A 23,778-nucleotide genomic window follows, 5' to 3' on the forward strand; every position below is an offset into this window, starting at 1 on the left:
ATCTCAGAGTCTGCCTGAGATTCTCTCCTTCTCTCTTCCCCCTCCACTTGCTTGCATACTCCCTTTCTCTCAAATAAATAAGTTAATTAATAAAAATCTAAAAATAAAGCTAATAGTAACTCCTACCACATACAGTTATTGGAATTAATATTTGAAAAGTCCGTAGAAAATGCTTGATACATAGTGCTCATAAATGTTCAGTTCTGGGTACATCTTGAGAGCAGAGCAACCCCAGGCTACTGTCACCAGAGTAGAAACTTTTCATGTTTTGGACTCATGTAAATGGTTTCCAGAGCAGTTCCAATTTTGGATTTCGTTTGTTTTCCTCAAAACTAACTAACAAATGTGAGCAAATAAATTGCTTGGCATTAAGCTGTGAAATCTGAGTGGAAGCTATTTCAGTACTTAAGAAAAGGGAAAATAAGAAGATTTCAGAATCATGCATTTAACTTTGGTTTTTATCCTTTAGAATTGTGTCTAAACCAGTAGCTGCTCATGCTAGTGGTGCATGAGAACCACCTTTTAAAGCTGTGGGTTCATGGGCTCATGCTGCACCCTCTAAGCCCGAATCATGGGACAAGAGCCCAGGAAGCCAGGTATAAATATCTCAGGTAGTCTTAAAAATTGGGAACCACTATTTAAAATGCCCCCCCAACCTGTTAACTTCTTTCTCAGAGACAAGGAATCCTTACCTCTTTGCTTAGAGATTGGTCCTTGAGTTTTGAGCAACCCTTCTAGCCATCCTGTTCATTTATGGAGGGACTCAGGCCTGTGCTTCAGGAAAATATCAGTGGGTAAAATATGAAGGGACCTGTAAATGCAAATACAGTAAATGGTAAGCCTTTCTTCCTCCAGACTGGAAAAGAGTTCTGGTTAAACTGGAGAGAGTTCGGGAAAAACAGGTTGGTTCACCTGCAGTGATCCAGGGGTCAGTAGGAATTATGCTTTAATCACTGAGCGACTCACACTCAAGTCTGGGAACCAGCACTTCTCTCCCCATTTGCCAGCAATGGTGGTGAGACAAGGCTTAATATGGCTCATGACACACTGCCTTGATAGGCAGGGTACCCTCAGGAGGATGTTACAGACCTCTTGTGGCTTGCTTTTGCCTGCTGTTGGCAGCACCTATTTATTTCCCCAGGAGAAAAGAGTCAGGCGTGCAGCTCTGTTCCTTGTAGCTGAGGAAAGAGAGGTGTTTGTGATGTCTCATACACCATCCTGTTTTAATGTCCCTTGCTACCGTCCAGTTTTACAGATGTGTGGGTTTTTAGTCTTGGCAGCCAGGATGTGGGGGGATAGACACACAACTCTGAATATGACTTTAGCTTCTGGGAGCCAAGGGCAACAGCAGGCAGTCCCTCCGTGGGGCATCCTCTTGGCTGAGCTGCATCCTGGCACAGTGAGTCCTCATCCACTTTGCTTGGCCTGGAAGCTTTCACTAGTCTCCTCCAAGTCCAGAGCTGTGTTTGTCCATCCTCCTGTGCCCAGCGTGGCACTTAGCAGGTAGATTAGGTACATGTTTGCTGCATGGATGAGTAGGGTGTAGACTGTCTTACAATAAAGGAACAGAAAGTGCTTTCAGGGTAAAGTTTCAGGATAAGTGAGTTGGAGAGGGAAAGAGTCATCTAAACTGGCTTTGAATGCATTAGATTTTGTCACTTCTAATGGAGGTAGAGAGGCTCTCCAAGCAAGGAGGATTGGCTTAGCAAAAGCGTGGAGGTGGGAGGGCACAGAGCATGGCTGGGCAACTCTTTTCAGCCATAGCAAGATATGTATGAACCAAAATTGAGTGTTTTCATAATACCACATTCAAAAAAAGAGAGAAAAGGGCAGTGCCTAACAATGAGCGTTTGGGGACCCCAGGAGGAAATCTATTTTGCTCGTAACTAGTCATGTGACCTTAGGCAAATCACCTAACCTCTGGGCTTTATAACATGAGCATGTCAGAATAGAGTAGCTCCCTTAAGAGCTAACATTACAATTGTGAGTCTAAGGCAGTGATTAATACTCAGAACACTAGACAATACTCTCTGGCACAAGGAAGGCAAAATGCTATCCTTGGTAGCGTTGTGAGAGTTTTGATATTATTATTTGGTTGTGTTTATGGTTAGGATTATGTCCAAGTTACTCCTTTGCCAGTCAAGCGCTTGGGACTCCCTTGAGACATTCGGGTAACTAGTAGATATTGGCCAACTCAGACCAAAATACCAGTGGCAGGTGAGTTGGGCCTGTGACTATGTTCTTTAAGGCCCAGGACCTACCCCCTCCCCCCCCCCCCCCCCACCCAGGCTGGTTCTAAGAAGGTCAAAGAGGTGGAACAGGGGGAGAGCCTGCAGAGATGTGCCACCCATGGGTGCCCAACTCTTCCATGCTCAGTGACCCCGCTGCCTTCTGGTGGTGACCCTTCAGACTGGCTTCCCTCTGCAGGGCAAGGCAGGGCTTGAAGCATCCCCTCTTCTGAAATCCCTACTTCCCCCTGCATGTGTCATACCCACCCTCTGCATTCCCTCAGCCCTATTCCTTTCCTTAAGCCTCAAAGCAATGGATGTCCTATTTTTCTTTTTGCTTCGAATTAGCAAATTTGGATTAGGTTGGCTTCTTTTGGACAAAGCCAATAATTTTGTTTTGTTTTGTTTTTATTCCCAAGTTTAATAGACCATATGTAAATTGGAGAAGCTGCTAGTTTACAGTAGAAAGAATGAAGCAGCCTAGATTCTGGTTCTGATTCTCTTGACTCACCATCATTTGATTGTAGGCAGATTACTTATTTAATTGCCCTAAGGTTATCTTCCTTATCTGTTAATTGGGGAGAAGAGGCGCTCTCTCTCATCTCTCCAGAGGTTTTCCTGAGATTGAATGGACATAAAAGAGTTTTGAAGATAGCAAATCCCTAAATAAATGGAATACACATATGTTAATATTTTATGATAAAGCACAAATTATTAGTCAAATTCTTTGGGTCTTCCTGTGATTGTTATGAAGCTTATGGTGATATCGATGATTTATTTACTTGCTATTTTACATGAGATCACTTTTCACTGTTTTGATACTCTGTTTATATCTCAGAACTGATAATCATAATTGCAGTTTCTAGGTCTCTCTCTTATTCATTAACCTAGAAATTCAAAAAAGGTATCGACTTCCCATGAACATAGATTTATAATAGGAAATAAGGCTTTTAGTGTTATTTTTAATTTAATAAAATCCTGTATATCATGTTAGGTGGTCATTCTCTTTTTTTCTTCAAGTCAAGATCTTGGAGTTAGGGACTTTAAAAAAAAACATAACCAACCCAAATTAATTAAGCATGTATCTGTCATCCCAGTGGTTTAACTTTCCTTTCTTACTTTGCATTCGGCTCAGACTTTTAAAATTCCAAGTAAGGTATGTTGGGGAAGAGTTTCCATGTCAGGCACTGGACTTCATTCTCTGTGCCTCATGAGATGAAAACATGTCCCCCTGGAAGGAGATACCTTATTAATGAAGGACATCAAGGGCAGAACATCTCTTCAGGACTCATTCCGCCACAAGTCCTGGATTTGAGTTCCCAGGAGCCCTGAATGAGCTGGCCTCACAGCTGGCGAACAGCACTGGGACCGTTACGGGTAAAATCAGCCAGCAAAAAGCATGAATGGAGCCCTCCCGTGTCTCCGTTCTGTTTGCTGACCTCAGTATCTGTGCCACATGTTTCCTGTTTTTTTGTGAGGACAGGTTTATTGGTGGTTAGGGATGGAAAGTTTGGATGGCACACAGTGGTAGCTATTAAATCAAGTATTTATAACGTCGTCTTCTCCCATTAGATCATTGCTTTATTGGTGGCCCAGCCTTCTGGGAAGGGTGGTGGTTTTCTGTAAGTGACAGTCCGTGCCTCCCTGAGCCTCCCTTGGTGTCTGTTAGCCCCGAGAAGCAGGCCCTGCAGTAGAATAGAGCAGGCAGCTGGCGTGGGGTTCCTGGGAGGGGACATCACTGTCCTCACGGCCAGGCACTGGTCTGCAGCACGCTCCTTGTGGTGGGCTTGCGGCCACAGGCTTGGCTGGAAGATGTAAAGCCCACTCCTGGCTTCCCTTCCTCGAAGGCATTGTGAGGGCAGGGCCTGCAGGTCCGGTGGGTGACTGGCTGGCCATGTCCACCTGTTTTTTTTTTTTTTTTAATTTTTATTTATTTTTGATAGTCACACAGAGAGAGAGAGAGAGAGAGGCAGAGACACAGGCAGAGGGAGAAGCAGGCTCCATGCACCGGGAGCCCGACGTGGGACTCGATCCCGGGTCTCCAGGATTGCGCCCCGGGCCAAAGGCAGGCGCCAAACCGCTGCGCCACCCAGGGATCCCTAATGATCAGGCCAGCGTATGGATTGTCAGCTCAGGGCAAAGCATGTTGCAGGTGCCAATACATAGATTCTGGAACTGGAAGAACTCCCGAACAGTGGGTCATGGAATCCTGTGAGAAATGCACACTTCCGTGCAGCACGCTGGCGAGGATTTTACACTCAGGTGACGCCCGGGTCGTGGGTCCCGAGTGAAGATGGTGATTGCAGGGACAAGGCTGGGGAGGCCAGGTCTGTGTTCTCCTGCAGCAGTGTCCTCTTTAGCTGGCTCTCAGTGTGGATGCTACTGGGAGCAGAGGTGCTGTGATGCTCCTCGAGGGTTACAAGTGGGTGATCAGAGTCTGAAACTCAGTGGAAATGTTTTGCACAGCTAATATTCAATAATATGCTCTTTCTGAGTTTTGCCAGAGATTTGGTCTATTTCACTTCCTGCTTCCCTTTTCTCTCTAGGCTCCCAATCCTCAGTTTTAAGTGGGAAAAATGTCATTCCTCAATGAGGTCAAAGATCATTTGAGAGGGGCTTTAGAGACAGGAACAAACCATTTAACCCATTTGGGTTTCCTCATGCTTACTTATCAGATGGCCATACTGTCCTTTTGCATTTGTGAAGACGATAGTCTTCAGAGCGCTTATGTATGCTTTCTCCTTTGGTCCCACAAGACCTGTCTTATGTGTGCTGGGCAGACACAGTTGCCATTGTGCAGATGAAACTGAGTCAGTGAGTGCATAGATGGCTCACGGGCCCACAATTAATCATGTCCTCAGAGGGAGACACAACCTTCTCCATTCCAGATTTTCTAGACACTGCTGGCTGCCAGGCTCACAGTGGATGTAGGATATAGGAAAATATATGCCAGTGTACCATATTACAATTCTTTTTTTTTTTCCATATTACTATTCTAACCAATGTGTCATCCAATGTGTGGGAATAAAGGGCAATATTTTCGTGAATACCTGCTATAAAAAACCATACACTCTAGTAAGTTCATCAGCAGTAGGAATTGCTCAACTGACATGGATATCCACTTCCATGCTTACATATCTTACTGTGGGATTTAGAGCAAGCAGAGGGAGCTAATGGTCATCTCATTGTACATAAATGAGTAATATGCTCTGTGTAATGTAACATCCACTGGTTTTACAGGCAATTTAAAAAATCTTTTTATTGAATTTAAAGTTGATATGTATGTGGATCTACATGTTCATCATGTACAGTTATGTAATTTGGGCACTGTAGAAAAATAAAGAAGAGCAAAAGGCATGCATAAGCCTATCCACCGCTGTCGTAAGGCGAAGATGCTTCTTTGCAGTACTTTTATGTATATAGTTTTAACATCAAGCTTTGTATTTGGCTCCTTTCACATAAACTTATGTTGTAAATTCCAACATCATGCACATTCAGAGAACCTTTTTGGACTGTGTATCATATTCCATTGTATCATATTTACCATATGAGGGCATAGTAACCCTTGGTCACCGGCTTTTATGATTCCAGATTTTTCATTCCTGTAGTTCTGGAGCGAATATCTTTCTGAGTTTTCCCCCACATGTCTTATTTTGTGAGTGGATTTTTGAGATGCAGCGTTAATGTTGAGCCAAACGACTGTCTTTATTGGTGTTCAGAGGGAGGTGCTGTCAGCGCACGAGGATATCCATCCCCCCGCCCCCACACTCCCTACACTGGAGTGCAATGTATGTGCGCATGCATGTGGATAACTTTTATAACATGCTAGTCAGAAGTAATGTCCAATCCTTTTTAACTCATTTCTTCTATTACTTATTATGCATGTGCGAATCTTACCCCGCTCAGCTTCTTGAGGATTAGCAAGCTCTGTCATTCATCCTTACTGCTCCAGAGCAGCCCCCCAGCATCCAGTACAGTGCCTAGTAGAACTGAATACATTTATTTACTGGAGTAACAAAGGCTTTTTTGTATCAGATAATAAACCTTGTAGAGCTGTTCAGCGAAACTCAGTATCCTGTAATTCAAATAAACATGAGAATGATGGGAAGGTGGCTCTAAGTGTGTGATTAGTGAAAGGCATTTGTTGTATATTTGCTGCTAAAATCATTATTCAAATAGTAGACTATTGTATGAATTTGTGAGGTTTTCTTTTCATGCCCTTTATACTCAAAAGGAAGCATCTTCAGGTTTGACGGCTTTTTGGTTTACTTGTTGCATTTTTACAAAGAACACATTGAAGGTAGCCACTTTGTGTATTTGGTTCAGTTTTCACTAGTATTGATTGATTGGAGTTTTGGGGAGCAAGGTGTGCCAGACCTTCGCTTTGCAAGAGTTTCCCCTGTGGATTCAGTGGAAAATAACAGAAGAAGAGAGTGAGAAGATTGGTTCTCTCTGAGAAACACAACAGGAAGGATCGTGAGTAGTGTTTTCTCCAGGCTCTAGCCTACCAGGTTTTTCTTATAAAATGCCCCTGTTCCCTTTTTTGCCACCCGGTATCACTAAACCTTTATTTGAAGAATAGCACAGATTATTTTCTGTGATTTTTATATGAAAATAACAGAAGGACAATCTAAGTCAGTGGGCATTGGATTGAAATTCTTTTCTTCTCTTCTTATGTTCTCCTAAGACACAAATGCCTCAGCTTAAATTATTAATTGGAATGTCTGATTTCCTACTGTGTCATCTGTAATTCAAGGGCCACATAGCTGAAAAAAACATATTAACTAATAACCTCCTGAGGGAAGGAGGTGCAGGGCCATCTCTTTTTATCTCTTTCTGATTTAAAAGATTTAATGGAAAACAGTCAATACCCACAGCTGTTCTGTCTCCTTGAAAAAAATTCCACGATCAAAATACTCCACTTTACAAAATGGCTCTTTGTTTATTCTCTTTTTTGACATTAGCTGGCTGGCTGGATAGGGAAAGCAGCTTACTACCAAGAACTGATTTAAAAAAAACTTTTTTTTTTTATTGACACACTGAAAGTTAAAAAGTTGCAAATAATCTTGTTATCATTTAATAGAGCCTCTAAAGTAATTTTTAAAAGAAGTCCTAGCTGGAAAGAGGGTCACACCTAACTGGAGATTGTTTTGGGCATTTCCTTCACCTTCTGAAATCTTCTGTTTGCCTCTTAGAGAATCAGCTTAACTATGGCACATCAGTCAGTGCTTTGTGTTCCTATTGTTGAATGTATAGAAACCAGCAATTATCATGGTATGTTTTGTAAACAACATTGTGGTCCTTAGGGAAAGTTATGGATCTTACTCATTTTAATTGCTCAATTTTAAGACAATTAGTTAATCGATAAATCCTTACTCACATGTCAGTTTTGTCAGCTAATATTTTTAGAACTTACCTTATAGGAGACACAAGGATAGCACTTTGCATCTACATTTTATTTAGTCTTTAGAATAATTCTTTGAAATAGATAAAATCATTCCCATTTTACAGATAGGAAATTGAGGCTCAGGGATAATGTGTAACTTTGCCATAATCTTAGCTAGCATGTGGTAGATCCTGGATTTTTGCTGAGTGGCCATGTGCAAAGACATGTCCATGCCTTCACAGTGCTTAGAGTTTAGAGGAAGTTAGTGACAAGTACGAAGGCTGGTATAGATGATTTGGTATAATGTATGGTAGGAAAGAAGGTGTATTGGAGCCCAAATAAAGATAAATAGAATCAATATTGAGATTCGAGAAGGCTTCTATTGAACCCAACATAAGGGGTAATGTCTGACTAAGAATACCTGGTAGCAAAGTTGAGGGAAAGAGAGTCTCAGAGTCTTTGTATGGGAGGAAAAGCCTGTGCAGGGCCCCTTGCATGAGAAATTTCAGGACAGGGGCACCTGCATGGCTCAGTCGGTTGAGCATCTGACATGATTTCAGCTCAGGTCATGATCTCAGGGTCGTGAAATTGAGCCCTGTGTTGGGCTCCATACTGAGCATGGAGCCTACTTAAGATTCTCTCTCTCTTTCCGTTTCTAAAAGAAAAAAAAAAAGAAAAAAGAAATAGAAAATTCGTGGGAAACATGGTGTATGAAGTTTCAGCAGCTGGAGAAGGGGCCAGGCAGCTAATTGGGGACTCGATCATAAGTGAACTGTGCTACCTTAAGGCAATCAGGCTTTATTGTCACAGAAATGGGGGAGTATTGAAAGGATTTATGATAATCTAGGAAAAATAAGGGAGTAGGTCTAACTGCAGTGGGGGCGAGGCAGTTGAGATAGCAAGTTGTACATGGATTGGGGAATGTTCAGAAGGAGGAATTAACAGGCCGTGGGATAGATGTTGGACTGTCAGGGAAGGCAGAATGAACATGCTGGGCTTGGGTGGCAGCTGTGTGGTGGAGCCATCTCCTGAGCTCCCATCCCAGGAGATGTCTTTGGGCTTGTGGATAGGTTTTAGAGTCATCACTGTTAGAGATGGCATAGGAAACTACTCGAACTGTATGAGGAAATGTATGGAATTGTGAAAAGATAGCCTAGAATAAACTTTGAGTATCATCAGCATTTATTCAGCAAAGAAGACCAGGGGAAGATCCATCAAGGAAACCAAACAGAGAGAATCAAGAATAACTGTGTTCATGAATGTATCATGATGGTATGTCAACTCAGTACTTTGGGGTACTTTGATTGGCAACCATTTCAATTTAGATGGATGGATGGATGTAAGTTAATCATGAGTGCCAACTAAGTGACAAGCATGACTCTAAACGCTGTGGGTGAATAGCGTGAATAGGGTAGATCGGACCCTACTCTGGTGAAGCTTACAGCTGCTTCATTTAGAAAGTCCAACGAGAGCACAGACCTTTGATTTGGCCCCTTTATTTCCCATGGATTACAATTCAGTAAGACTCATAATACAACATTTTAGTGGAGACTGAATCCTTTAGGCTTTTTACTGGGGTCCCTGCCTTACTTTGATGAAAGTATCCTTAACTACATGAAAGGCATCAGCTTTTCTTACTTTAGAAATTCTACAACATGTTGCTCACAAATCTTAGGTTACCTCTATGTTACAAAATCCCAAAGAGGAGATTTTTGCTCTTTTTAATATTCTCATACCCCAGAATATTTCTTTGGTATCATCCCATTGTCTAGTTCAAGATAAATATCTAAGAGCTAATTTTCATGTCTACATCTACCAAAAACTTAGCTGTCAAAAGTATGACTGTTAAACTTGTATATTTATGACAGTTTATGACCATTAATCCTTAACAACAGCCCATTTATCAAATTGTCTCATTTCCTTGATTTTAGTGGGCTACTATGATAGGAAGTTGGGTTAATGGATTGTTTTATGGCTCTTTAGCCATAACTTCACTTAGTACCGGGCTGAATGTACATGAACGCAGTGATTTTATGGTGAATGCATTTCAGGTGATCAGGCTTCAGTGGCGGCACACCTCAGCTCTTTCCCGCCTTCCTGGTCATAGGGAAGGTAAAAGTGGGGACAGCTTGTTCCTCCTTTTATTCCCTATCCAATCATACATGTCAGGATTAGAGCCGATGGAATATGAGTCTGAAAAATAGGCATTTTTACAGTAGTTAGGCTTTTATTATAAGTCTGCCATATAATTTTAACCATTTTTTGCCTTGAAAGAGGCTCATAATTTGTGTATTTTGTGGTTTTCAATCCATTTGCTACAGCTGCAATCCTGATAAGTGGCTCAATTATAACTGTAATATTGGTCTTAAAGACTCACTGATGTCTCATGGAAAACTTTGAAAAACAGTCTATCTAAAGACAATTATGCTTAAATACCACATTTTCTCCATTTCTCTGTTCTTTCCTTTACAAATTATTGCCAAGACCATTAGCATGAGAACAGATTATTCCTTCAAGCTCTAAAATTCTTGAATTTCCCAAGTTGTGGGTTATTGCCTCCCCTGGCTAGCCCTGTCCTCACTGGAGGCCATCCTGCCACCCATAAGGTCACGCAAGTTCACATGTAGACTTTTTTTTGAAGTGACCACAGAGTGCTGGTGACAACTTTCCATTTTTACTGGGGAGCAAAAGCCACAGAGTTGGACAAAAGGTGAGAATAATTGGAAACAATGGAGGGGGGATGGCCAGTGTCCTTGACATCAAAAATGAGCTCAAAGAAAGGAAGAAAGCTGTAGAAGCATGTTAGAGATACATTTTCATTAATGATCATTCTAAGATGAACTCTGTACCTTCTCCTATCTTGGCAAATGGTCAGTGTCTAGGTTTGGAGAATTACCTGGTGAGGTGGGCATTTGTGCCACTGATGAGACCCAACTATATAGATTATTAGTCCGTTTTCTTAATTAAGGCCTAAGGAAGGAATTAAAGGACTTCCTTTTTTTTTTTCATGTTTAATTTTTTTAGCCACATCAGGTTGGCAGTATGAGTTCAGTTAGCCATGAAGTTAGGAAAGTCAGATGTTTTAAGATACTTTTCAGTAGTCTCTTCATTAATTAAGGCAAGAGGGAGCAAGTGGTCAGGGTGGTGCCCGTAATATGCACATTTCAGGGTCTGTTTTATTTTACTCCTTAATATTTGATGAAATAACACTTCTGTCGTTTGTGGGAGAATACCATGGCCTTTTGGTTGGAGAATACTGCACATCTCTCATATCCGTTTTTTAAAGTCTGTCAGAAGGATGAAGTAATGTAAAATCACAGAGTAAGGACAGGAGCTGACTCACAGTTGTTCAGGAAAACAGTGATGTGGGGGCTCTTAGATTCATTCGGCTTTGTCTCTAACTTGGATGTGAGGCCCAGTATCTGTTTGACTAGGTCCTCTGATGGGATGGTTTCCCTTTTCCATCCTTCTGTGGAGTGGTACTCTTAGTGGGCATACATCCAAAGTCCCAGGAACCTGGCACTGTGCCATTTCAAGAAAAATGGAGCCCTGCAAACAATCAGCCACTTTGCCCAGCTCAGAGCAGGACAGAGACTGATGAAGGGATTGGCTATTTGGGTCTCCTCATTTCTCATTGTGTCTGGAATGGGCCGTTAGCCTAATAGATGCCACTGCTGAGATGGTTATAAGATGACGTATGGCATGCTTGCCTTCCGTACAGTTAGAAGATGTCTATAACTACCTCACTGGGCTAAGACAGTGGTGGGGGTGGGAAGCTGTTTTCAGAGTGGCCTAGCTGTTGCCTTTTATGTTCAAGATAACCTGTTCTTATAAGGATCTGGGCATGCCTCACTATAAACAGCATCCTGCAAAGAGTTAACAAGCATCCGTATTTATCTGAGTTTCTTTTCTTTTTTTTTTTTATCCGAGTTTCTATAATAAACATGTTTCTGCAAAATTATGAAACTTTTATGATGGCAGTAGATTCTGTAACTATAAGAACTTTCCATTTAAATGTCAAATATTTTATCTTCTAAAAGGTCACTGCATAACGTGTGTGTTTAGCAATTTATTCATTTAATAATATTTATCAAACATCTACCACACATAAGAAACCGTGCCCAGTGCGACAGGTAAGTGGTGAACCAAACAGACACAGCCCTGGGCGTGAAGGTGTAGCAAGCAGGGGTTTGGGGAAGAGAAGACACCATGGGACCATGTTGCAGGGACACCTAGTTGGGGGTGAGAGCAAGGAGGGCAAGTGGTTGTCAGCTTGGTCCAATCAGTATCAGCTCTGTTTCCAGGGACAGCTCAGATGCAGGTGCAGAGAGTGGGCTGCTTGAAGACTGGAAAGGCAGTCTGTGTGTCTGAGCCATAGCACAGAGGACAAAGAGGGGGACCCTGAGCTACAGACTGAGCAGAAAAGATTGGGAAGAGACATGTGAGGCAGAGTTTGGATTTTTACCTTAACAAAGATGGCAAGTGTTGGGGCACTTAGGTGGCTCAGTCAGTTAAGCATCCGACTCTAGATTTCGGCTCAGGTCATGATCTCAGAGTCATGACATCGAGCCCTGCACTGGGCTCTGTGCTGGGCGTGGAGCCTGCTTGAAATTCTTTGTCTCTCTCTCTCCCTCTTCCCCCACTATTCTTTCTCTCTCTCTCTAGAAAACAAAACAATACACCTTCTCAGCTGAATGCTGCAAAGTAACAGACAAAGGTAGAAAGTTAGAACTTGAGAAAAAAGTAAAGATAATGAGAGATGCAGAAGAGTCTTATATGCCAGTGCCTATAATCTAGGCATGTTGTCCCAGATCTGCAGCTCTTCATCTGCAGCCCTGCAGGGTGAACATGATTCACTGGTGTAGGGGTGTGTGTGTGTATGCATGTCTGTGTCTCCCTCTCATCCAAAGCCTCGCCCCTAGGTTCTGGATTATTTCATAGGTCATTCCAACTTGTGCTTTAGTTTTCATTCCCTCCATTGCTTTGCTTTCTGTATTTCCTCCTGTTTAGAACTCATGTCATTCCTTCTTGTTATCTGCTTTCAAAGACATTGATTTTAATTCTTCCCTATGTGCTGTAAATTTTTTTAAATTGCATGATGTTCATATTTCTAATTTATCTTACTTAAAAACAAGTGCTGTGATTGTTTTTGAGGTGTTTTCTTTTTACTGCAATATTAAAAATAATGTATTCAGTAATTTTAAAAGGAAGGTGCTGTACAGACAGTACAAGTATTACAGATACTTTGTATATAGTAATACTTAGTAGTACTTCTGAAAGGAAGGTGCTGCCTATGGTTCTGCTGATAGGGAGGTTGACTTTGGGGAGGTATGGAAAGTGGAAAATGTGGCTAGGAGTATAACGTGGCAGGAGGGGTTCTGCTGCAACTTTATTAATTAGCTACTGTGTCAAGAATTTTTTGGCTTTGAATACTTTGAATTGTTAGTGGACACGGGAAATGTGTTAAAGGGTGTATATTTATAATAATAGGGCAGGGATCTTGCCCAAGAGACTCTGGTTTTGATATTGGATTCCAGTGCCAGAACTGTAATTTCAATTCATTCCTTCATGGATCAGGCAGTTTGCAACATAGTACAAAATAGTTTGGTTGTTGAATTTACTGTCACTTATCTTTAACTGAATATAAATATGGCCTCTCAGAACATTTAAAATTGATCTGGACTATATAGAAATCTAACTGAAACTGTATAAACCAAAAAATAATTAGTTGGCTCACACAACTGAAAAATCCCATGGGTAGAGCTGGTTCCAGGTCCAGCTGGAGTCAAGAGCTCTGTCCCTAAGATTTCGTCTTTCCCTCTCGAGGTTTGATGACCTCCATGCTCTTGTTCATACCTCAGTCACATAGGCAAGGCAGGCCCAGCGGCTCCCTGTTTCTGTTCTACCACTTGAGCCCTCCCAAGAATCAGAGCACGAGTGCTGTGCTGGGCTCTCAGTGGCTGGGTGGCTTTTGGGCTCATCCCTGGACCAGTCAATGTAGCCCGGAGATGCTGTGCTTTCATTGGTCAAACCTCGGTCAGGTGTTAGGGGGTGGAGTTAGCCCTACATGAATTAAATGATTTTAGAGCTAAGATTCCCCAGAGGGATTCTGGAAAAGAAAGGGCAATAGATCCTAGACAGGAAAAATCAGTAGCTGTCTACCTACAGCTACTAATGTTTTTATCACACACCGTCAATTAAAAATTCATAATTTCGAAGGAATATTCTCAGAAGATTTCTGGGGGAAGGGTTTTGTGGCTCTGAGTTTGCCTTGTTTTTCTGCCTTTTGTCAAGTGTAATAAGAAAATTCAGATTCATCCATTTTTTAATTGTTTCTATTTATGTTTAAAAATAACAATCATTTTTTTTACAATGTGTTATCCTCCATTTCTGCAGGAGATCAATGAAATAAAGATATTGTGTTTTTAATACTGTCTCTTACAAACAGTGATAATGTTAGAAATGTAGAGAGATGTTAATTGTCAGAATATTGATTTTTCAAATAGAGTGAGCCTGGTGACTGCTGATCATTTTATGGTTCATTTTTCAGTGTATGCATTGTCCTTGCTAATCCTGGCTTCAAAGTTTCTTGTCTTACACATCTCCTTGCAGATGCCTTAACCCCAGAGCTACACCAGGGGAGTGGTGTGAGGGTTACCTGTGTGGGGAGCTAAACTTTTGGCCAAGAGAATGAAGGAGGCCAAAGAAAAACGCCAGGAACAGATTGCCAAGAGATGGAGGCTGCCCTCTCTGAGAGCTTCTACCTTTAAGTCTGAGTCCAGTCGAAAATGAGATTTTCTAGGAGTGACAGAATAAATAAGATCAGACACCAAAAAAAAAAAAAAAAAAGCCATTATGTGCCTATGCCCTGCTCAGCTTGAAGCATGATGGGGTTGGGCCAGGGGTAGCTGGAGTCTTGAACGTGCTGAGTCTTGAGCCCCTTCCTGCTTTGACTGCCATGTTCTTCATGATATTTTTGGTGCATGCCATGACACGGAAAAGGAAGAAAGAAAGATGGGATCCTTCCCCGATTTTTTAAATAGCATGTGGTCTCAAAAATGGGCAGATAAAGGAGTTGCAGAGTCATGGTTAAGATGGCTCTTTTGGATTTCTGGTATACATTATACATATTTTTATGTAGGGTTTGGTTATGTTTCTGTTGTCTTCAGGGATCATCGGTCTTTAAATTATCCACTTAGGGTGCCTGGGTGGCTCAGTGGTTGAGCGTCTGCCTTTGGCTCAGGTCGTTATCCCGGGGTCCTGGGATCCAGTCCCACATCAGGCTCCAGCAGAGAGCCTGCTTCTCCCTCTGCCTATGTCTCTGCCTCTCTCATGAATAAATAAAGAAAATCTTAAAAAATAAATAGATTTTCCATTAAAATTTTTTTCCCCATTCTTGGATCAGTTTTGGAAATTAAATTGGTGGTTTGCTAGGAAATCATTAGTTTCCTCTGTGTTTTCAAATTTGTTATACAGTTGCTTGTAGTATAATTCTTCTATACTTCATATTTATTTTAATCTCCTGTATATATGGTCATGTTTCCTTTCTCATTTCCAAACTTCTTTCTCTCTTTTCCTTTTTCAGGCTTGAGAAGGAGATCTATTTCTTTGTTTTTTATTTTTATTTTTTTAAAAAACTACCCTTGGGGGCAGCCCAGGTGGCTCAGCGGTTTAGCACCGCCTTCAGCCCAGGGCGTGATCCTGGAGACCCGGGATCAGGATCACGTCCCGTGTCAGGCTCCCTGCATGGAGCCTGCTTCTCTCTCTCTCTCTCTCTCTCTCTCTCTCTCTCTCTCTGTGTGTGTCTCATGAATAAATAAATAAAATATTAAAACAAAAAACAAAACAACTACCTTTGGATTTGTCTCTCCTTTTTCTACCTTGTTTTTCCCTTATTCCATTAACTTCACTTTAATCTTTATTCATTTCTTCTTTCTTGGTTTCTTTTGGGACATTTTGTTCTAATATCTTAAGGTGGCAAGTACTTGGTTGCTGACTATGTTTCTTGAAAGTACACAGTTTGGTGGTTTCGGTGGACATGGTTCTTCCTTCTGTTACAGGATATTTACAAATTAATCGCATATACCGAAAAATAAATATCCTATTAATGCTAAGAATTCACAAATTACTTCCGATGCCTGGTACAGAGCTAATTTGTAAGCTTTCAAATTTTGTTGTGTTCTCTAAGCAGCAGAATTATCCGTAGAATTTATAGATTATATAGAAGCTGATCTAGTAAATCAGATACCATTTGAGCAGAGAGATTCTAGGCAAAAAGTTGTTTTCTTTCATATATCAGTTGTCAGTTTTCAATTTCCAGGAAAGGATTCGATAATAGTGTAAATTGTAGAGGAAATAACTGTAATTCAGAATCATCCGTGATCCTTTTAAACACAATGATTCCAAGTGAAATAGATAAGATGCAGTCATCTCTCTTCTTTCTGAGAACTATGGACAGACACTGGTCTGTTGCACTGAACATCTGATTGTGCTTTCCCTCTGTTTACCACATCCTAAAATATCATTATATTTCCTCCGTTATGAAGTTGCCCTGGGAACAGACAGCATCTTACCATGCTGAGACTGATTTTTTTTTTTTTTTCCAATGCGGGAGGAGCAGGTTGCTGTGATAAGAAAATATCAGTTATTCCAATAGACCACCGCATGTTCATCTCAAAGCCATTAAGAACCCATTGGATGGCTGCCTTTGGCTTAGGTTGTGATCCTAGATTTCTGATCCTAGAGTCCTGGGATCGAGCTCTGCATGGGGCTCCTGCAGTGGGGAGTCTGCTTCTCCCTCTTCCTCTACCCCTCCCCCTGCTTGTGCTCTGTCTCACTCTCAAATAAACAAAATCTTAAAAAACAAAACAAAACAATCCTTTGGAGGGGACCTGGCTGGCCCAGTTTGGTGGAGCATGCAGCTCTCGATCTGGGGATCATGAGTTTGAGCCCTACGTTGCATCTAGAGATTACTTAAAAAAAAAAATAAAAAGAGCCCATTGGGGCACCTGTGGCTCAGTAGGTGAGCATCATCCTTTGGCTCAGGTCGTAATCCTGGGGTCCTGGCATCGAGTTTTGTATCAAGCTCCCTGTAGGGAGCCTGCTTCTCAACCTCAGCATGTGTCTGTGCCTCTCTCTGTCTGTCTCCCATGAATAATAAATAAAATATTTTTAAAAAGAATCCAGTGGAAAGAGTTCTAATACTCTTCAACTAGTTGGAATTTTAATATTTTCTAAGTGAATTGCAGTTTTTTGTGCTTTGGGGATGGAGGGAAATCAGCTGTTATATACCTTTACTACCATCATTACTTCAGAATAATTATTCATTCATTCTTAGCCAGCAAGTAGTAAGGTTCCCATAAGTTGGGAAAATACTGCATACCTAGAAAATATTTTTGTCTAAAGATAGAATGAATTGAAAAAGTTATTTGTGATTAAAGAAAAAAAAGTCAATTAGAAGTCAAGTTTCTACTGACCACAAAGATAAATTATGCTTTTATTTTACCCTGCATATTTGTTAAATTGCTAGTGCTGAGATGAACTAGAAAGTTACACTTGTTCAGATACCAAATTCTTCAAGCTCCTTCCCACTTTAACGGGGATCTCTACAAGTTGCTTACTTGATTGCAGAGACCACATTCTAAAAACTCATTTTGCTGATGGACATTTTGAGTTTAAATATTTTGAAAGAAAGTATAATACTTAAAAAAAATAACATGACCTTTCTGTTACTCTATATCTAATTGAAATGTTACTTGATTACCTAATTTAAGCCACGCCACATTAATAGATAATGTTGGTATAGAGATGAAAGGCATGTTATGTTCCTGACTTAGAGGAGCTTGAAGTTAGCTAGTGGAAGAGATTGGTCAGTATAAGGAGATCTGCTACCAGAAGTGTAGTTGCCAGCTCTGTGGGAACACAAAAGGAGAACTCTTTGCTCAGATGTGGGCTGAGGGAAAGCTTCTTGGAGAGGATCCTGCTTGATTCTGTGGTATAAATTCTAACCAGCAAAGTATAGCAAGAAGGCAGAATGTTCTGGAGAGAAGGAGCAGTATGAAGAACAGAGTCATGAAACTTCGGGACAGTCTGGGGGAGTTGGGGATGGGCAGAAGGTGGAGAGAAGGACAGAGAAGAAACCATATGTAAAATGTCTTGAACTTGAGCTACAAAAATTGTTAATGGTTATTTTCTGTGTTTTGATTCAGGTGAAGGAAATACTCAAGGCCAGCTGTCTTAAGGAATGCTCTTGAAAAGGACAGAGACATACAAAATTATTTCAGCAACTGAGAAGGAAGCTGGTTCTGGAGAAACCATCCTCTGAGGATGTTGTTTGCTTTTGGTTAAAAAGAGAAAGCACAACTGTAGAGGAAGCCTTTATATCTGCATTTACAATTGCATTGTGGATAAAGATGTAATTAGATTCACCTCCATCTTGCTGGTGAGACTTGGAGCTTCTTGGCTCGGCAGACATGAGTGACCCAAGGCAGTCACAAGAAGAGAAGCACAAGCTTGGTAGAGCCTCATCGAAGTTCAAAGATCCTCCCAGAATCATGCAGTCAGATGATTATTTTGCTCGAAAATTTAAAGCCATTAATGGCAACATGGGCCCTGCCACTTCTTTAACTGCCTCTAATTCCACTGAGGGTGGTGGTCCAGCTAATGGAACCCCAGCTGTGCCCAAGATGGGTGTGAGAGCAAGAGTGTGTGAGTGGCCTCCCAAGAAGGACTGCTCCAAGGAGCTAGCCTGCAAGACGCTGTGGGAAAGCCGGTCTCAGACCAGTTACGAGAGCGTCACATCCATCGCACACAATGGGCAAAATGACCAGAGCGATGGTCAGCAAGAGGAACAGCTTGATCTCGACTTCGTGGAGGCCAAGTACACCATTGGAGACATCTTTGTCCACTCCCCTCAGAGAGGACTGCACCCCATTAGACAGAGAAGCAATAGTGATGTCACCATCAGCGACATCGACGCTGAAGATGTCTTAGACCAAAACGCAGTGAACCCCAACACTGGGGCCGCGCTCCACCGGGAGTACGGAAGCACGTCTTCCATTGACCGGCAGGGTTTATCTGGTGAGAACTTCTTTGCAATGCTCAGAGGGTACCGAGTAGAGAATTACGACCACAAAGCGATGGCCCCTTTTGGGTTCCCTGAGTTTTTCCCCTGTGATCCTGCGATCTCTCCCAGCCTCCATGCAGCAGCACAGATTTCTAGAGGAGAATTTGTCCGTATCTCAGGATTAGACTACATGGACAGTGCCCTCCTAATGGGGAGAGACAGGGACAAACCTTTCAAACGGAGGTTAAAGTCAGAATCAGTGGAAACGTCCCTGTTCCGGAAGCTGCGGACTGTTAAAAGTGAACATGAGACTTTCAAGTTCACATGCGATCCAGAAGATGGTCGTCTGGAGCGGGGTGTTCGCCCTTGGAATTGCCAGCGGTGTTTTGCACATTATGATGTCCAGAGCATTTTGTTTAATATCAATGAAGCCATGGCTACACGGGCCAACGTGGGGAAGCGGAAAAACATCACCACCGGGGCCTCGGCAGCATCCCAGACTCAGATGCCGGCAGGCCAGACAGGCAACTGTGAGTCCCCTTTGGGGAGCAAGGAGGATCTCAACTCCAAGGAGAACCTGGATGCTGATGAGGGAGATGGGAAGAGCAATGAGCTCGTCCTGAGTTGTCCTTACTTTCGGAATGAGACCGGTGGGGAAGGCGACAGGAGGATCGCCCTTTCTCGGGCCAGTTCTTCATCATTCAGCTCCGGGGAAGGCTGCTCCTTTGAGTCCTCTCTGAGCTCCCACTGCACAAACGCAGGTGTCTCCGTCCTGGAAGTGCCCAGAGAGAACCAGCCCATTCACAGGGAGAAGGTGAAGCGCTACATCATAGAGCACATTGACCTTGGAGCCTACTATTACCGCAAGTTCTTCTATGGGAAAGGTAAGGGAGAGTCCAGCGTGTGTGCATGTGTCTGGGGCTGGTCGTGCTGTGCCACTTTGGGCTGTGGCACCTTCACCAGAGGGTCTGAGGCCATAGGCCACAGAGCTGTCTCAGACCCTCCATGGTGCCAGACTCAGCCCTTCTTCAGGAATCCCAGCGCCTAATCCCAATGCATTGTCACACACATTGGAAGTATTAGGTGAATCTTTGCCGAGAGAATGTATGAATTAGTGTGATCAACAAATATTTTTCCTGAAGTTCTATACATGGCCTTAAACATCAAGATTCTGGTAATCCTTCGGTTTTCGAAAGGATTTCATGGTTTTCGAAATTCTTTAATCCTATGTGAAATGGAGTTTACTTTTATTTAGATTTTCAGGCTTGAAGGATGCATTCCTCAGAAGTCATAGAGTTGAATCCTCAGTCTTTATATGAGTGTCTTCATTTTTCCGGGGACATGAAATATGGTCTATTGAAGATACCTGCAGAAAAATAGGTCCCACACGGGCTCCATAAAACAGGGTATTGGGTGTAGCTTGCTACCGGTGCCCTTGCCTTATAGGGCAGCATAGTTTTCGGGGCTGTCTTGTCCTGGTTTCAGTGTCACTGGCCACCCTCCTGGTATGCTCAGGTGTCACCTCTCAGAGCACCTAAGGAGGTCGTAGGTGGGCCCTGCCAGTCTCGTGAATAAACCGACCTGCCACAGGTATGGATCATGGCGAGCTGACCTTACTTGGAGTTTGTTTCTTCAGAATATTTGTGTGTCATCTTGCAATGTACATTGTGATTGTTACATCCATCAGTTTTTTCCCTCATTTTAGTATCAATTCAGATTTAACCAATCTCCTGTAACCCTAATATTATGAAATCATAGAAATGTGTAGAATAGTCATGATATTGGATGAGCTGTTTGGCTAAATAGGCACTTGCTTTACAACTGCTCATACACTTGAGTTACGTTTCCCTTTTCGTTCTGATGACACATGGGACTGAAATTATTCCATCAGCCTGTCTTGCTTCCCCAGGTGTGTCCTCAGCTCCCATTTCAATCATGGCCTCTGGTTGAACTCAGAGAAACCTGGACTTCCTTTTTAGTCTGTGCTGTGAAAGAATGCATGGCCCTCATGACTGTATTGGTCCAGGGGCAGCACATTATACTACACTGTTCAAAGATGGTGTTTAGGTGGAACCTAGTTATTTTTGGAAAGGAAGGCCATGAAGAAATAGGCTTCCCCATTAAGACCCTTTAATTGACAAAGCCATGGCTGTCCATGCCACCAATAAAATAATCTACTGGAATTATTATACCCTGAAATCCTCAGGCATGGAGTCATTTTGGCTAGCTGAGTTTTGTAAATAGTTTGCGGATCACCCTTTAAAATACCAAAACAGGGGCAGCCTGGATGGCTCAGCAGTTTAGCGCCTGCCTTCAGCCCAGGGTGTGATCCTGGAGACCCAGGATCGAGTCCCATGTCGGACTCCCTGCATGGAGCCTGCTTTTCCCTCTGCCTGTGTCTCTGCCTCTCTCTCTCTCTGTGTCTCACATGAGTAAATAAATAAAATCTTTTAAAAAAGAATAAAAAAATAAAATACCAAAACATAAAAATAAATAAAAATAAACAAAATACCAGGACATAAAAGTTACATATGTGTGTGTGAATGTGTGCATGTGTATTTATGCAGACACTTAGTGCCAGCATCTCATCCATACAGTGGTGTGTGTTAAGTACACGTGTATGTGTCTGTGGAATGAGCAGTGGATGCTTTCTGCAGCCAAGGTCACCACCAGTCATGTCCTTAGGGTCTGTTCCTAGAGATAGTTTTAGGTGCTGGATTCTCTTAGTTCTCTTGACTGCATTTTGTAGATTTCTTCTTGAACTGTCAACTCTCACTCCTGGTAGTTTTGAAAAGTGTCTGTAACTGGTGTATTTCTCCTGCTTTTTCTGATATACTGCTTAGGGTTTGCCAGGGCATTGGAAATAACATCAGCAAACTTGTTAACTTTGAATGTGAAATTCAAAATAAGCTCCAGTGAAGATCCTGAGGACAGATACCCTGTGAATTTGGGGCCTCCAGGCATTGGGCTCACTCTGGTTCTGGGCTTTGCTGTGGACCTGTGAATGAGCGAGGCAGGTGAAGTCAAGGACCCTCTGCAAAGCCTGCCAGATAAGGGTGTGGAGCCGCAATCCCTGAGCTCGCCTTGTCATCAGTGTTCTGTGGGGCTGGGCTGTGGAAGTGCTGTTGTCCCAGCTGATGGATCGGAGGAGAGAATATGACCAAGCCGGCCCCTCTGCTCTTGCCTGCAGCCGTGAACTCTGCCTGCTTGCTCCTATTTTTAGCTCTTCCCTGGTGGGCCTGTGTGTCTCAGAATGAAATTGGCTCCAGCAGCATCTGCGGCTGCTGTCCTGCCTGGTCCCACTGCAGACCCGTGAAGGACTAGAGGCTGGGCAGCCACCCTGGTCCCCAGCAGTCAGTGGGCCATGGCCCCCCACTGTGTGGGAATGGGGACAGGCAGCCAGCTCGGTCCCTGGCTTCAACCTCTAGACTCTTATCTGCAGACATAGCCCCAGTTGCAGAAACATCATTGCTCGACCTAAAAACAGAACCCCTTGGGCCGCCTGGCCCAGATCGGGTGTGTTTGTAGGGAGCTTTGTTCTCCTTTCTCTCTTTTCCCTTCACTCAAAAGTTCTTCTCTTTGGAAGCAGGCACCCCAGGATCTTTTGATACTTCCCAGAATTGCCTTTTCTTTTTCTCCATTCTCCACTGTTCTGTGTGAAATTTCATTTTCAAAAGAATTAAGTGGCACCCAATTGCTGGGAAGGGTTGAAAGTACTGAGCCTTAATGATGTGGTTTACTCTTTCCTGGGTAGTTAGCGTGGAGTGGCTGCGATTGATGGCGAGGTGCGCTCTGCTAACACAGGGCCCCTGAATGGCTTGTTGAGAACTCTGCAGAAGGATTGATGCCGCGGGGTGGCAGTGGCGGCAGCCACAGCAAACTGTGGAGCTTCATCACTTCTGGGCAAATCCATCTGTAGCCTTCCCTGAAACAGCTTTTTAAGGAAGAGTGGGCTAAGACTGGAGTAAGCACAGGGAATGCTGGAGAAGGCTCCTCCCTGTTGCTGGCGATGCCCATGAAGAAAATTGGGTACTGCCTGCCGTGCTTCTGTTTCCCTTGTCCCAATGAAGTACAATTTCCCTCTTTCCATTTGTGAAGCAGACCACGAGGAAGGGCCCCTTAGACAGGTGTTCTGCTTGTTCGAGTCTGTTTGGATACCCTTGAGCTGGCACACTGGCCAGCTTTGTCTCCTTCTGGGCCCCTGGGCACTTAGAGCCTCTGGCCAGCAATGGGCTGTCCCCAGTGGGGCCAGAATGGACAGTGGAGAAAGATAACTCATGGGTCCCTGTGTGTCTGTCCATCAAGTCTTGTCTCATTTAGGAAATTGCATACCTGCAGTTACTCAGGAGTTCTAAAACTGTTCGCTAAAAACCTTAAGAGAATCTTAACCTTAAGAGACTCTTAACCACTCTTAACCTCAGAAACAAACTGAGGGTTGCTGGAGGGGAGGTGGGTGGGGGGAATTGGGTAACTGGGTGATGGGCACTGAGGAGGGCACTTGATGGAATGAGCACTGGGTGTTATATACAACTGATAAATTATTGAACACTACACCTGAAACTAATGATGTACTGTATGTTGGCTAATTGAATTTAAATAAAAATAAATAAATTAAAAAAATGTTCTCTACCTTCAGATTGCACAGACCATAACAGCTATAGACAGGAGTAACTAGAAGGCAGACTATGTCCTTTTTGGATAATGAAAGAAAAGTAATGGATAGAGAATAGGATAAAGCTGGGTCTCTTTGGTGACTTTGGAGTGAAACGTGGCTGTTTGAGCCTTTGGGACCTTGTTTTACCCAGGTACAGGAATGTGTCTGCTTCATATGGGGGAAATTGACTAAAATTGACAATATATACCTTTTTTTGGTCTAGAATTTTTATGTGGCATAGAAGTATTACATGATCATTTTAGGAAAATAAAGAAGCAAAAGCGAAAGAAGTAAAATCCTAGTCCCTAAGAGATAATCACCATGAACAGTTTCCTCTTTATCCTTGTAGGCTTTTTCTGATGCAAATAAATTTATGTAAATGGAACCTTCTATTGCTGTGTCTGTAGAACTTGCTTTGGATGATCATCATCCTTCTGTGTTATTA

At 42.7% G+C, this 23,778-nt stretch overlaps 1 protein-coding gene across 9 annotated transcripts in view; it reads left to right on the top strand.

Moving 5' to 3' along the window:
* SIPA1L2 (signal induced proliferation associated 1 like 2) overlaps positions 1 to 23,778 on the top strand; it is a 213,455-nt gene that overhangs the window by 87,042 nt on the left and 102,635 nt on the right. For all 9 annotated transcript variants that reach the window (XM_049108922.1, XM_025448672.3, XM_025448673.3 and 6 more), the window contains one exon: positions 17,823 to 19,563. In XM_049108922.1, coding sequence (XP_048964879.1) covers positions 18,087 to 19,563 — 1,477 coding nt within the window. In that variant the 5' untranslated portion in view covers positions 17,823 to 18,086. The remainder of the gene's footprint in view (positions 1 to 17,822; positions 19,564 to 23,778) is intronic.

Source organism: Canis lupus, chromosome 4 (assembly GCF_003254725.2).
Source record: "Canis lupus dingo isolate Sandy chromosome 4, ASM325472v2, whole genome shotgun sequence".
NCBI classification, from domain to species: Eukaryota; Metazoa; Chordata; class Mammalia; order Carnivora; family Canidae; genus Canis; species Canis lupus.